The sequence below is a fragment of the Scyliorhinus canicula genome, chromosome 9 (assembly GCF_902713615.1).
Source record: "Scyliorhinus canicula chromosome 9, sScyCan1.1, whole genome shotgun sequence".
Taxonomy (NCBI): Eukaryota; Metazoa; Chordata; class Chondrichthyes; order Carcharhiniformes; family Scyliorhinidae; genus Scyliorhinus; species Scyliorhinus canicula.
In genome coordinates this window covers 141,962,303-141,978,243 of record NC_052154.1, presented here as the reverse complement: position 1 = coordinate 141,978,243, position 15,941 = coordinate 141,962,303, and the positions used below count along the sequence as shown (strand labels likewise).

At 53.2% G+C, this 15,941-nt stretch overlaps 1 protein-coding gene across 4 annotated transcripts in view; it reads right to left on the bottom strand.

Annotated features, from left to right (window-relative positions):
- ush1c (Usher syndrome 1C) overlaps positions 1 to 15,941 on the bottom strand; it is a 352,756-nt gene that overhangs the window by 210,601 nt on the left and 126,214 nt on the right. For all 4 annotated transcript variants that reach the window (XM_038807797.1, XM_038807794.1, XM_038807795.1 and 1 more), the window contains exons 8-11: positions 15,636 to 15,739; positions 15,405 to 15,489; positions 9,359 to 9,418; positions 450 to 506 (exon numbers count right to left, since the gene is read on the bottom strand). In XM_038807797.1, coding sequence (XP_038663725.1) covers positions 450 to 506; positions 9,359 to 9,418; positions 15,405 to 15,489; positions 15,636 to 15,739 — 306 coding nt within the window. The remainder of the gene's footprint in view (positions 1 to 449; positions 507 to 9,358; positions 9,419 to 15,404; positions 15,490 to 15,635; positions 15,740 to 15,941) is intronic.

Sequence of the window (15,941 nt, the reverse complement as noted above, 5' to 3'; positions counted from 1 at the left end):
AGGTTAATTCCTGATGCTGTTTGAACACAGAGGTTTAGGTGATGCACTTTTTTTTCTTTATTTTGCACTTTTTTCCTTGCAAAAATATCATCCAATGAAACTTGTTCCCACCAACTTTCTCCTCCCAAGTAGAATATTCACTGTAGACTTAGTAGCATGCAACCTTGAATGCAACAATCTATATTTTTTTACAAAGTTACAGCTATAACTGTACTGGGACTTAATTTCAAACTATCCTCAAATAACCTTTAAAAAGCCACTTCTGCAGAAGAATCATATGGACTCGAAACATTCACTCTGTTTCTCTCTCACAGATGCTGCTGGACTTGCTGCGTTTTTTTTTCAGCATTTCCCATTATTATTTTAAATTTCCAGCATTCACCGTATTTTGCTTTTATTTCAAAACCACCTGTTTTCTTGCTGCTGTTCTCAATGTGGTTAATACTTACCGCGCCTGTGAGTACAACGATCGTCAGGCTCCTACTGCTTTTCAGCACCCGGACAGCCTGTTGCAAAATAAAAGCAAACATTTCTGAATCATTGCAAAGCGAACCGACGTTACTTTTTTGTCGCAAGGTGAAAAGAGTGACTATAGCCCTACCCACCCTTTGGAAGGCAGCTTGTAATTTATGCTCCCAAACGTCCCTGGCATATTTTATTCCAACCCACTCCTCTGAGAAGACATCCAGGACAACCACCTTTCCATAGAATTTACAGTGCAGAAGGAGGCCATTCGGCCCATCGAGTCTGCACCGGCTCCTGGAAAGAGCACCCTACCCAAGGTCAACACCTCCACCCTATCCCCATAACCCAGTAACCCCACCCAACACTAAGGGCAATTTTGGACACTAAGGGCAATTTATCATGGCCAATCCACCTAACCTGCACATCTTTGGACTGTGGGAGGAAACCGGAGCACCCGGAGGAAACCCACGCACACACGGGGAGGATGTGCAGACTCCGCACAGACAGTGACCCAAGCCGGAATCGAACCTGGGACCCTGGAGCTGTGAAGCGATTGTGCTAACCACAATGCTACCGTGCTGCCCACGAACTAGATGAAGTATTTAGTTAAATACGCAGGTGATAGTACGGCACGTGGCGCAGTTGTTAGCACTGGGACTACGGCGCTGTGGACCCGGGTTCAAATCCTGGTCCTAGGTCACTGTCCGTGTGGAGTTTGCACATTCTCCCCGTGTCTGTGTGGTTTTCACCCCCATAACCTAAAGATATGCAGGTCAGGCGGATTGACCACGCTAAATTGCCCCTTAACTGGAAAAAAATAATTGGGTACTCAAAATTTATGAACAAAACAAAAATACCCAGATGATTGTCTGGTAACATCTTTGGGCCCAAACTGTAACTTTGACGGCAGTGTAAGCGAACAAGTCTTCACAAGAAAGTAGCTTTCCAGTCAGGGTGATGACAACAGAAAGAGGATTCCAAACTCTAGAGAAAACTACAGGCAAGTCTTTTTACTCGGGACAACATGGTGGCACAGTGGTTAGCACTGTTGCTTCACAGCTCCAGGGTCCCAGGTTCAATTCTTGGCCTGGGTCACTGTCTGTGCGGAGTCTCCACGCTCTCCTTGTGTCTGCGCGGGTTTCCTCCGGGTGCTCCGGTTTCCTCCCACAAGTCCCGAAAGACGTGCTGTTTGGTGAATTGGACATTCTGAATTCTCCCTGTGTACCCAAACAGATGCCAAAATGTGGCGACTAGGGGTTTTTCACAGTAACATCATTGCAGTGTTTAATGTATGCCTACTTGTGACAATAAAGATTATTAAATGTAGGGTGCTCTTTCCAAGGGCTGGTGCAGACTCGATGTGCTGACTGGCCTCCTTCTGCACTGCAAATTCTATAATCTATGATCTACTTGGCCAGGAGGAGCCAAAAGGAATGCTTCTCCAGCCCCAAAAAGGAACGTAAAGGCTCTATTGGCCTGTGAGCCCTCATCCACAAAACATTTCTGAAACCCCACTCCCTACAACTTAACAATGTTGTTAGAAAGTCTTCCTTTGGGACTTCCGGTTGCGGCTATGACCAGCTAAGTCGCACGTTTGGCTGCTCCTGCTACAAAGGTGTTTTCGGGCCGATTGGAGGGCCCCAACGGCGCTGTAAGGACAAATCCCGGTGGGGGAAGGCTCCCTGAAGAGAACCAGACCAACTTTATGGTCGGTACCCGGAGTGGGGTGGTAAAGAAAGCAACAGCAGCTCCCAAAAAAAAGCGGGGGAAGAAGACCAAAATGGCGGCCGGTGGCGCACCCGAGGAATGGAGGAAATGGGCGGAGGAGCAGCAGGCCGCTCTCCTGCGCTTCTTTACGGAGCTGAAAATGGAGCTCTTGGAGTCAATGAATGCGACGACCACCAGGCTGATGGGAGCCCAGGCGACCCAAGAGGCGTCGATTCGGCAGCTGCAGCAGGAGATGACTGCGAGGGAGGAGGAGGCCACGGTCCTCGTGGGAAAGGTAGAGGTGCACGAGGCACTCCACCTGAAATGGCAGAGCCTTTTTGAGGAGCTGGATACCCGAATGAGGCGGAAGAACCTGAGGATCTTGGGCCTGGCAGAAGGCCTGGAGGGGTCAGACCTCCCGGGATACGTAGCAGAAATGCTGAGCTCCCTGATGGGGGCAGGGGCCGTCCCTTCGCCCCTGGAGCTGGAAGAGGCCTACAGGGTCATGGCTAGTAAGCCAAGAGCAAATGAGCCCCCGAGGGCGGTGCTGGTGCGGTTCCAGCGACTCAGCGACCGTGAGAGAGTGCTGGAGTGGGCCAAGAGGGAAAGGAGCAGCAAGTGGGAGAATTCGACGGTGAGGGTCTACCAGGACTGGAGTGCGGAGGTGGCAAAGCGGCGGGCCCGGTACAACCGGACGAAGGCGATGCTACATGCAAAACGGATCAGGTTCGGAATGCTGCAGCCAGCGCGCTTGTGGGTCACCTACAGGAACCAACACCACTATTTTGAGTCCCCAGAGGAGGCGTGGGCCTTTGTACAGGAAGAGAAACTGGACTCGAATTAGACCCAGGGGATACTTGGCGGCCGTAGCCGCTCGGGTACTTTCAACTGAATTCTTTGTTTGGATCTTGAACTCTTGCTGTGGGTTTTTCTTCTGATGTTTTTTCCCCCCTTTGCCAACTTCCCTTAGTTATTGTTATTGTGGTTATTCATGGTTATTTATGGTTATTTATGCTGTTTGGTAGAGGGCGACTGTTAAGTACATTGTTATTTGTTATCTATCTGTTATTTATAATGTTAAGTTGGGGAGGCGGGACGGGGGGTAGAGCAGATCGGGGATAGGGGCTCCTAGGGGGGGTTCTTTACAGGCATGGACGGGGACGGGGGTGGAACTGAAGATGGCGGGGTGGGGTGTGGCAGGGTGAAAGCGCGGGCTTTCCTCTGTTTTCCCGCGCGCGGGGCAGAGGAGGGGGGAGGGGAGGAGTGCGGGGCGTGGCTAGCAATGGCGACCTTTCCCGCGCTGGAGCGGGGCCAGGGAGGAGTGGCAAGGGGGGGGAGGCCCCCCCCCCCCCCCCGAGCCGGGGGGAGTCGGAGTGTGGCAGGAGCAGCCGGGTCAGCGTGAACCAGCTGACTTACGGGAGTACGATGGAGGGTACATCGCGGCTAGGAGGGGTCCTAGCCTGGGGGGGGGGGGGGGGGGGGGGGGGGGGGTTAGGGAGGGACACCGGGTTGCTGCTGAAAAGACCAGAAACGGGAAGTGGAGGACTGGAGAGGTGGGGGGAGGGGGACATCGCCATGGGGAGCGGGTCAGAAGGGGAGGGTCGACCCGGGGCAAGCAGGGAACAGGACATGGCTAATCGGCAGGGGAAGGGGGCGGGTCGTCCCGCGACCCGGCTGATCACTTGGAACGTGAGGGGGCTGAATGGGCCGGTCAAGAGATCAAGGGTATTCTCACACCTGAAGGGACTGAAGGCTGATGTAGCAATGTTACAGGAGACCCATTTGAAGGTAGTGGACCAGGTTCGCCTGAGAAGGGGGTGGGTGGGACAGGTGTTCCACTCTGGATTGGACGCAAAGAACCGGGGGGTGGCGATTCTGGTGGGAAAGAGGGTGTCGTTCGTGGCGGAGGAGGTGGTGGCGGATAAGGAGGGTAGGTATGTGATGGTGAAGGGTAAGCTGCAGGGGGAGAAAGTGGTGATGGTCAACGTATATGCCCCGAACTGGGATGACGCGGGTTTTATGAGGCGCCTATTGGGCCTCATTCCGGGACTGGAGGCAGGGGGCTTGATCATGGGGGGGGACTTTAACACAGTGCTGGACCCCGGGCTAGACAGATCGAGCTCAAGGACCAATAGGAGGCCGGCAGCGGCAGAAGTGCTGAGGGGGTACATGGAGCAGATGGGAGGAGTAGACCCATGGAGGTTTGGTAGGCCGAGGGCGAGGGAGTATTCCTTTTTCTCCCACGTCCATAGAGTGTACTCCAGAATCGATTTCTTCGTGTTGAGCAGGGGGCTGATCCCGAGGGTACGGGAAGCTGAGTACTCGGCCATTGCGATCTCTGATCATGCACCACATTGGGTGGATGTGGAAATGGGGGAGGCGCGGGACCAGCGCCCGCTGTGGCGGCTGGATGTGGGGCTGTTAGCGGACGACGAGGTGTGTAAAAGGGTCCGGAAGAGCATTGAGAGCTATCTGGACTTGAATGACACGGGTGAGGTGCAGGTGGGGATGGTCTGGGAGGCCCTGAAGGCAGTGATCAGGGGAGAGCTGATCTCCATAAGGGCACACAGAGAAAGAAAGGAGAGGCAGGAGAGGGAGAGGCTGGTGGGGGAGCTATTGGAAGTGGATAGGAGATATGCGGAGGCACCAGAGGAGGGGCTGCTGGGAGAACGGCGCAGCCTGCAGGTCAAGTTCGACCTGCTGACCACCAGGAAGGCAGAGACGCAGTGGAGAAGGGCACAGGGCGCGGTCTATGAGTATGGGGAAAAGGCGAGCAGGATGCTGGCACACCAGCTTCGCAAACGGGATGCGGCTAGGGAGATTGGGGGAGTGAAGGAGAGGGGCGGGAAGGTAGTGCAGAAGGGGCAAGAAGTGAATGGGGTCTTCAGGGATTTTTACAAGGAGTTGTATCGGTCTGAGCCGCCGACGAGGAGAGGGGGAATGGAGGACTTCCTAAACAAATTGAGGTTCCCAAGGGTCCAGGAGGGGCTGGTAGAAGGGCTGGGGGCGCCAATAGGGCTAGAGGAGCTAGTCAAGGGAATAGGTCAGATGCAAGCGGGGAAGGCGCCGGGGCCAGATGGGTTCCCGGTGGAATTCTACAAGAAAAATGTGGACTTGGTGGGACCGGTACTGGTACGAGCCTTTAATGAGGCGCGAGAGGGGGGGGTTCTGCCCCTGACAATGTCGCAGGCTCTGATCTCCCTGATATTGAGCGGGATAAAGACCCCGTGCAGTGCGGGTCCTACCGGCCTATCTCGCTTCTGAACGTGGATGCCAAGTTGCTGGCAAAGATCCTGGCAGCTAGAATAGAGGATTGTGTGCCAGGGGTAATCCATGAGGACCAGACAGGGTTCGTGAAGGGGCGGCAGCTCAACACGAACGTGCGGAGATTGCTGAATGTAATTATGATGCCGGCAGTGGAGGGGGAGGCTGAGATAGTGGTAGCGCTGGACGCGGAGAAGGCATTCGACAGGGTGGAGTGGGAGTACCTGTGGGAGACGTTGGAACGGTTTGGGTTTGGGGAAGGGTTTATTAAGTGGGTGAAGTTGCTCTACCCGGCCCCGACGGCGAGTGTAGTGACAAACGGGAGGAGGTCGGAGTATTTCGGGCTCCACCGAGGGACCAGGCAGGGATGTCCCCTATCCCCCCTACTTTTCGCACTGGCGATTGAACCGTTGGCGATGGCACTGAGGGGTTCAGGGGGGTGGAGAGGACTGACTAGGGGAGGGGAGGAACATCGAGTATCGCTGTATGCGGATGATCTACTGCTGTACGTGGCAGACCCAGAAGGGGGAATGCCGGAGATAATGGAATTATTAGCAGAGTTTGGGGACTTTTCGGGGTACAAACTAAATTTGGGCAAAAGCGAGGTTTTTGTGATACACCCGGGGGATCAGGGAGAGGGTATTGGGAGACTCCCCTTCAAGCGAGCAGGAAAGAGCTTTAGGTACTTAGGGGTGCAGGTGGCAAGGAACTGGGGGACCCTCCACAAGTTGAACTTTTCCAGGCTGGTGGAACAGATGGAGAAGGAATTTAAGAGGTGGGACATGGTACCGTTGTCGCTGGCGGGGAGGGTGCAGTCAATCAAAATGACGGTCCTCCCAAGGTTCTTGTTTTTATTTCAGTGCTTGCCCATCTTCCTCCCTAGGGCCTTCTTCAAAAAGGTGACGAGTAGCATCATGAGCTACGTGTGGGCGCATGGCACCCCAAGGGTGAGGAGGGTCTTTTTGGAGCGGAGTAGGGACAGTGGAGGGCTGGCACTACCCAATCTCTCGGGGTATTACTGGGCGGCAAATGTGTCAATGGTGCGCAAGTGGATGATGGAAGGGGAGGGGGCAGCTTGGAAACGAATGGAGAGGGCGTCCTGTGGCAACACAAGCCTGGGGGCCCTAGTAACGGCACCATGGCCGCTCCCCCCCACGAGGTACACCACGAGCCCGGTGGTGGCGGCCACCCTCAAGATATGGGGGCAGTGGAGGCGACACAGGGGGGAAATGGGAGGTCTGTTGGCGGCGCCAATAAGAGGGAACCATAGATTCATCCCGGGGAACATCGACGGGGGATTTCAGAGCTGGTACAGGGTGGGTATACGGCAGCTGAAGGACCTGTTTATAGAGGGGAGGTTTGCGAGCCTGGGAGGGCTGGAGGAGAAGTTTGAGCTCCCCCCGGGAAACATGTTCAGATATTTACAAGTGAAGGCATTTGCTAGGCGGCAGGTGGAGGGGTTCCCCCTGCTCCCCAGTAAGGGGGCGAGTGATAGGGTGCTCTCGGGGGTCTGGGTCGGAGGGGGGAAGATATCAGACATCTACAAGATAATGCAGGAGGCGGAAGAAGCATCAGGGGAGGAGCTGAAAGCCAAGTGGGAAGTGGAGCTGGGAGAGCAGATAGAAGACGGGACGTGGGCGGATGCACTGGAGAAGGTCAATTCTTCCTCCTCGTGTGCGAGGCTGAGCCTCATTCAATTTAAGGTGCTGCATAGAGCTCACATGACGGGGACAAGGATGAGCCGGTTCTTTGGGGGTGAGGACAGGTGTGTCAGATGTCTGGGAAGCCCAGCGAACCATGTGCATATGTTCTGGGCATGTCCGGTGCTGGAAGGGTTCTGGAAGGGGGTGGCAAGGACGGTGTCGAAGGTGGTGGGGTCCAGGGTCAAACCAGGATGGGGGCTTGCGATCTTTGGGGTCGGGGTAGAACCGGGTTGTACAGGAGGCTAGGGAGGCCGGAATACTGGCCTTTGCGTCCCTAGTGGCTCGACGAAGGATATTAATTCAATGGAAGGACGCGAGGCCTCCAAGCGTTGAAACTTGGATTAACGATATGGCTAGCTATATTCAGCTAGAAAGGATCAAATTTGCCCTGAGAGGGTCGGTACAGGGATTCTCCAGGCGGTGGCAACCTTTCCTTGACTTTTTAGATCAGAGATAGGCGTACGGGGTCGTGGCAGCAGCAACCCGGGGGGGGGGGGGGGAGGGGAGGGAGGGGAGGGGAGGGGGGGGGGAGGGGGGAGGGGAGGGGAGGGGGGGGCAGCAATGGTCGTGGGGGGACATGCACGACTGTAACGCGGGCAAGTCTGCTCGCTGCTCATGTCTGAAACTGTAGGCTGCCTTGTTTGTTAAGTTGTTGCTTGGGGGGGGGGGGGGAGGACTGGTGCGCGCGAGAGGGCGGGCGAGGGAGGGATATTTGCCTAGAGGGATTGTGTTGTAAATAATTTAAAAATTAGTAGGGGTAAATGTCTGTATGGAAAAACTCTTTCAATAAAAATTATTTAAAAAAAAAGAAAGTCTTCCTTTGGTATCAGCTGGCAGCCTCCCATCAGCTGAAGTTCCCCACTCACTCACTGGCTAGCTTCCCACCACTTTTTGGTTGTGGGTCTCAGGGCAACATTTTGCCTGGCAGCATGCAGAGGAGGCATGGATGCCAGCCCACATACTGTAAAGGCTGGTTTGGGGAAGAGGTTTGCTACTCCCTTGCCACCCACCTGAATCACTCTCCAAGTTCAACTCAGTGTCATGGGACTGTCACTTTAAGAAATGTTTGTCTTCTAAAGTGCCTGCAGTGATGTCATTGTGTGGGTGGAGCTGGACTCTGGAACTCCTTTTTACTTTTGTTTTGAGCTGGAAGCTGTTTTTGGCTCTGAGGGTTAGTTTTGTTTTCAGTTGGAGAGCTGCATTCAAACTAAGGAGGTATATTTTGGCCTCTCTCTCTGCATGCTAAAGAATGTCTCCAGATCACTTGATGATTTCAAAGTAATACCTGTTTCTGTGAGGAATGAAAACTTACTGTCTTTGTTAAAAAGAGTCTTTGACTTATGGATGTTGTTAGGAAAGTTACTAAGGGTTACCTATAGAGTAATGTATCTGTGGGGAGTATCAGTGTTGGTAGTTGATAAGATGATTACTGTGTGTTTATTAAAGGTTAACTGGATTCAAAGAATAAACATTGTTTTTGTTTAAAAATACTTTAGATCTCTGTTGCATCACACCTGTGTAGTGGGCCCTTGTGCTCCCAATAACCAAAATCTATTAAAAAGTTGTGGGTCAGGTGAACTCCATGATATATTTTGGTGTTCTCTAAGCCCTGGACCATAATACTCAGCTAAAATGTTTTGTATTGTAATATGTCATCAAAATATAATTTTCGTGGGATGCTTTATTTACATTGGATCCAAATGATGGTTTAGAAATTCAATGCACATGTTGATCAGTGTTTGGGGAAAGAAAAATGTTCTAATATTGGTCCTAAATTTGCTGTTGACTAATTTGGACTAATGTTCCCATGTGATAATACCAGGGATGGGATTTTCCATTCTGAGCCTCAGCCCAGGGCAGGAACCAGGAGAGTTTCCTTTGTATCGGTCGCATTACATACTCTTCCACTACTGTGAAAGTGGATCCAAAGGGGAATATAATTTTAACCTAGCTTCTTGGGTGGGAAGCACAGGGGATCAGGTGAAATGTCAGCTTTTATAACCTGATCAATATTTCTTACCATTGACTTATTGGAGTGTACAATTGACCAGGATATAAAACCAGCCTCGTATCCTAACCCATCAGTTCCATGACAGGCAGGTTAGATTAAATTGATTCCCTTTTTGAATTCCTTTAACAAGTGTGTCCGGTCATCCTTGTTAGGGATGGAAATAAGGAAAAAAATAAATCAAGGAAAGGCTGAAACATTTTTTTTTTACCTCTTTATGATCCACGTTTGTAAAATCTACTCCATGTACTTCGATAATTTGATCTCCAACCTGCATTTAAAACAGAGAAACATTATTTATAGGTGTACTTTGACAATCTATGCTCAAATATTATAAGATGTCATTCTTTGGGTACCTCATTGAGTTACGTCCCGAACACGCGACACATTCAGTGCCTTCATATTAATCATCAGACACGATTAATGACATGGAGGGATCATAAATTACAAATGCATTATTAGTTCCGAAAGATCTTACACAAATTTGAAATGTGACAAGCTGTGAAGAGGATTACAAATAGGTTACTAGGTTAGGACACATTGAGTGATTTTGGAGACAGAACCAACTGCAAGACATGTACTTCCATATTTCACAGAATGTTAAAGCACAGACAAAAACATATGGCCTAGCTTGCCTGCATTAGCCTCCTAGTCTAATTCCTTTCTCTTGCTCAGCTGCCATACACTTTCATTTTCCTCTCCACAAGCTCCTATTAAGCTTCCATGGACTCGACTTCAGCAATGGCCTGTGGCAGAGAAGTTGACATCCAAACCACCCCTTATGACAATTAATTAAACTCCACTGAATGTTAGTCTCAAAACAAACTAGGATCTAAATCCTGAGGATCCTAGTATAAATCTGCACCTGGTGGTTCTGATGCAGGCAGCATGCCAACTGCTATCAATCACATACTCCTCGTGTCTGCGTGGGTTTCCTCCGGGTGCTCCGGTTTCCTCCCACAGTCCAAAGATGGGCAGGTTAGGTGGATTGGCCATGCTAAATTGTCTTTAGTGTCCAAAACAAATAGGTGGGGTTACGGGGATAGGATGGAGGTGGGGGCTTAGGTAGGGCACTTTTTCCAATGGCCGGTGCAGACTCGATGGGCCGAATGGCCTCCTTCAGCACTGTAAATTCTATGAAATTACAGCTCACAACTCGCTTTCCTACGGCCAGGATTTCATCAGCCCATCACAGCCCGTCTCCCCCTGGATATGGCAGCCTATTAAATTGCTGGTTTTTTTCGCCAGGACGGTCAAATCTCCCCTGCATGGCCGATGTTTCACCTCACAAACCTAGCGCTGTTGTAAACCTCATATCCAAATGCAGGTGTCATCGAGGCAGGGGTCAGACTATGGCATAGATTGAGGGGCACTGGCGCTCAGCTCTCTGTGGGTTAACATCAACCCCTTGCCCTTGACAATGACAGTGCTGACACAATGCCAGTACCCTGGAGGTTCCTTCCTGGGATCAACCTGCAGCCCCTGCTGACCCGGCGGTGCCTGATTATCCTCGCCTTCGTCAACAGCGGTGGCCACATGTTCCTCATCACCACCCTCCAGCTCGTTGCCCCGCTGCTGTGCGATGTTATGGAGGAGACCACCACAAAGCGAACGACCCTTTGTGGGGTGTACTGCAATACACCACTGGAGCGCTCAAGGTGTCAGAACTGCATCTTGAGGATCCGATGCACTGTTCAATCACAGCCCGGGTGGCCACATGGGCCTCATTGTACCGGGTCTCCGCTTTGGTCTCCGGACTCAGGACTGGCGTCATTAGCCAGATCCTCAGTGAGTACCTTTATCCCCCAAAACAGCCAGCCGCCCATCCTGGGGTGGTCCTCAAAGAGGCCGGGGATGACCGACTGCACCAGGATGTAGCTGTTGTGCACACACCCTGGGAATCATTCACCCAAATGCACGATCTTCATCTGGTGATCACACATGAGCTGCATGTTCAGGGAGTGGAGCCCCTTCCTGTTAACATATGGCACTCCCAGCTGGTGAGCGCAGGGCAACATGCATGCCATTCATTACCGTCCGGACTCGGGGCATCCCGGCGATGGCGGAGAAACCTGCTGCGCGGGCATCTTGCTGGGCTTGGTCCATGTCAAAGATGATGTAGTTTTCCACCTGGGCAAACATGGCATCCTTGACTTGTTGGATGCACCTGTAGACTATGAGATGCCACACAAGTTCCCCGCTCGAGCCCTGAAATGACCCTCAGGTGTGAAAGTTCAGAGCTGCAGTGACCTTGATGGCCACAGGGGAATGGGTGTCCTCCTCCGCCATGTGGTGCCAAGTCCATGAGGGCATAGCACAGGTGCCGTACGGTCTCCTTATTGAGGTAGAGTTTCCTGTGGCACATGCTGTCCATCATTGTTCAAATGACCAGCAACGCCTGTACATCCTGGTCCGATGCAGGACTCCCCCTCTGGGTCCCTTCCTGGCCTGATGGGTGGCTGGGTCCTCAGGGTGTGGGGTGGGATTGGGCACATAGTCTGGTACCGCAGGGGAATGGGGAGGACACCCGCTCCCGTGGCCATCAAGGTGACGGTCGCCCTGAACTTTTACGCCACGGGGTCCTTCCAGGTGCCGAGTGGGGACCTTTCCGGGATCTCATAGAGCTCGGAGCACAGGTGCATCCATACTGTCATGGAGGCCCTACATGCCTGATTGGCACAATACATTCATTTCAATGACAGATACTTGCCCTATCCCCTCTAATTAAACTGTGCCCTGCACCTGTGCCAAATTAACTGGTGTTTAACTTTCTGGCCTTATTGGCCCTAACACTATGTCGAGGTGGGTCCCCAGACGGTATATCAGGAGTGGAGGTGGCCTGCTGTGATTCCCGCCCAGGGAGTTGGTGGCTGTCTTCTGGAGCGACCGGGCCGGATGGACCCAACTGCTGCTCAGGCATCCAAGGTGGCATGGTGCCCGCCTGTTCTGCCCACTGCCCACCAGATGCGCCAGGGACAGGAGGGAGGGAGTCCGAGGTGCTGTGGTGCTCTGGTACCTCCCCTATGGGATTCACAGCCACAGGCCCAACACCTCCTCCTCCCTCGGGTGCCCGGTGGTGACCCCCGAGCTATTCCATGGGATGGGGTGTGTGAGTGGAGCTATCCCCCGAGGCTCCTCTGCTACCTGGCGCTGCCAGTCTGGGGGTCTGCTCTGGTCTCGAAAAGCATCTGCATGTTCGTGGCCATGGAGCACAGGAAGCAGACCACCTCCGTCTGGGACTGCCCCACATCACACTGTGACTGTGCTACGTCCCTTGTGTCTGCGCCACGTCAGCCAACAGCTGGGCAATGCTGCCAATGTTCCCAGCCATCCCGCTGAGGAGCGCCCCTGGAATATCCAAGTGGCTCTGGCACATGGCTGCCTGTGAGATGGCAGCCCTGTCATCATGGGCCTCAGTCAGCGCCTGCACAGAATTCCCAAGGCATTGACATACTGATCCATAGCCAAAACCTTTGCCCCCCCCCCCCCAATGCATCCACCGCAGATACCACACATGCGTTGTTGGCCCGGGCGGTATTCATGATCAGCACTACCTCCTGTCCCTGCATGTGGTTGGACTCCTCCAACTGCATCTGCAGGTGCTGGATGTTCGCCGACAACCCCTCATGTAGTCCCTGGCTCTGTGACTGCATCTCCACTATAGATGGGACTGTCCCTTCTAGAAGCCCAAAACCCATCTGGATCAATGGTAGTCCCTGGGATCAGCCCGCCCTTCAACTGTCCTGGGGGGGGTCTGGAGTTCTTACCTCTACCTGATGTACCGGAGCAGTTGTGTGGTGCGCACTAGAGGGTGTCCCAGGAGCCTCTCCACTAAAGTGCCCAACTGAGATGAACGTGTTGGAGACAGTTGTGATGCAAAATCTGTGTCATCCCCGGAGTCGAGCTCCGGGGTGTTTTGGGTCTTGTGAAACGGGCTCCCACCCATGCTATTGTCCTCGTCGCTACGCGACACATTGGGGGGGGGGCTCAGGCTTTGCCACTGACTGGGGGCGGGTGACACCAGATGGATCCACCCCATCACCAGCAGGGCCTGCAAGATACAAATCAAGATGTATGATTCAGGTGGCATGGGATTGAGGGTGGGGGTGAAGGTGGAAGTGAGGGTGGTTGACAGTGGTGTTGGGGTTGACACACGTGGCATGGGGTGGGGAGAGAAACAGAAAACTACAGTGCTAGACAGTCCGATGCATGCAGCCCAGGAGGCGAGTAGCTGGTGGCTTCAATGCCGAGGGCACCTGGCCATGGTGGCTGGTATGGTTGCTGGCATGTGGCGCAGGGTGGGGGTTTGGACAGGGCCGGCCCAAGGTACCGGCAACTCGGGCAGTCGTCCGGGGCGCCATGTGCTAGGGGGCGCCAAAGACTCGGGTCCTGCGCATGCGCAGTTGGGCCGGTGCCAACCAGCGCATGCGCGGTGGCCGCCCTCCCCCAGGGTGGCCACCCTCCCCCAGGGCGGCCCCCCCCTCCGTCCGCCCCCGCCCGCCCCTCGGCCCCGCCCGCCGCCTCGGCCCGACCCGCCCCCCCCGCCGCGGCCCGACCCGCCCCCCCCCCCCGCCGCCTCGGCCCGACCCGCCCCCCCCCCCCCGCCGCCTCGGCCCGACCCGCCCCCCCCCCGCCGCCTCGGCCCGACCCGCCCCCCCCGCCGCCTCGGCCCGACCCGCCCCCCCCTCCCCGCCGCCTCGGCCTGACCCACCCCCCCCACCGCCGCCTCGGCCCGACCCACCCCGCCCCCCGCCCCTCGGCCCTGCCCCCCCTCGGCCCCCCCGGCTCCGCCCCCACCCCCCGGCTCCGCCCCCCCCCCGGCTCCGCCCCCCGGCTCCGCCCCCCGGCTCCGCCCCCCCGGCTCCGCCCCCCCGGCTCTGCCCCCCCCCGGCTCCACCCCCCCCCCCCCCCCCCCCCCGAAGGGCGCTGAAGTTCAGCTTGCCCGGGGCGCCAGCAACCCTAGGGCCGGCGCTGGGTTTGGACGCTCTCGTGATTGGGGAAGGGGGAAAGGGTGGTTACGGGTGTGTGGGAGGGGGTTCATGCCAGAGGCACAGTGCTGCCTAGTCACCCTGTCTACCCTGAGGAGGTTGTGGTCCGGTCCAAATGGTTTTGCTGGTGGCTCTGACTGCCTCTACCACCTGGGCCCAGGCACGACAAATGGTAATGGCTGGCAGCCTCCTTCCTGGGCTGATCTGCCTCTCCTCACCCTTCCAGGAGGGTCTCAAGCTCGCTGTCTGTGAATCTTGGGTGTAAACGTCTTGCTGCCATCTTGTTGGCTGAGATGGTGTGTGTGGGGAGTGAAACGTGTAAATATGGCTGCAGCCTGTCATCTTCCTGAGTGTCAATCGCGAAATCGGCGAATCCCGCACCGTTTGCATTGGAATTGATTGTGTTCCACGTGGCACCGGTGCTAGCCCTTAACAATTGCTGTATCGGTCCAGGTCCGGTTCGAATCCTGTCCCTTGTCAAAAAGCATTGCTAAAATCTATGTACGCCACATCCACCTCCGGGCCACCATCAACCCCATTTGTCGCCTTGTCAAAATTCAATCAGGTTTGTCACACATGACTTGCCCTCAACAATCTATACTGGTTTTCTTTTGCTCATCTCTGCCTTTCTAAATTGAGGTATATGCTGTCGGTCGGAATTGATTCCAATAATTTTCCCACATTTGAAGTTAAGCTAACTGGACAACAATTGCTTGGATTATCCCTTCCTCCATCTCTTAGTAATGGTCCAATATTGGCAGGCTTCCAAACCTCCGGCACCACACCTACAACCAGGAAGGCTTGAAATATATAGACCGTACATAATACTGAAAAATGTATATTGAATATTACACTAATTCTGTGTAACATGTAAAAAATAGTGCAAGAAATTCAGGATATTTAAAACGTTTCATCATGGGCCTGGATTTATTTATAAGCTAAATCCCTCAGAGATCAGATACTCATTTGTTTTATTCAGGCACATAATATGAACAGTGGTGATGGTGCTCTTGACAGATCTATTAGTGCATGTCAGCCCACAGCTGCAAACTGCTTGCAACCCTCCAAGAAAGTCCATTTATTTACATGAAATATTATTTTATTCAACAATTTAATATTTTGGTGCCCCAGCTGATTTCTCACCCTAACAGCTTGCATTTTCCGCTGCTTCACGTAGTGCCAAACTAAAAGTAAGATGAGACAATAGTAGTTTGTCATCAGATAAGAGTGGCAGTCGCAAATCTCCACCTCTGCTCATGACTCACTTACCTCCAAGCCCACTTCTGCCGATACAGATCCTGGTTTCACATTGCTGATAAAGATCCCTGGTTTTTGGGTTGGACCACTAGAAATGCTACATTAGAGGAAAGAGAGAAAGAATATTGAATAAAAGATTAAAAAAATAAAGAAATGCCTTCAATAATTAATGGTAAAAGTGAAAAGTGCAACTTGTAGAAGAAATCTTTCTTGTCCAATAAATTGACAGAAATAGTGACTAACCTGCATCCCAGGCCTTTTGTGCCAACTAAGCTTACAAAGACCTTCTTTTCCTTTATTTCCTTGGTTCCCAGCGAAGCAAGGCCAGCTACACTCATCTTCCCATCCTACAAAAAAATAAGATTGCGAACAAACTCACAATAAATTTCAGACTTTGACAAGACCTATATTCAGGTTATTGGTGTAAATAAGAATTGGCAGGTATACGTGATGAGTACTTTTCTTTTCAGAAAGATTGCTTTCGAAGTAACAGACATTTCTAAACATGATTGAAGTTTCTCATCAATGATGTTCATGAGATATTTGTTT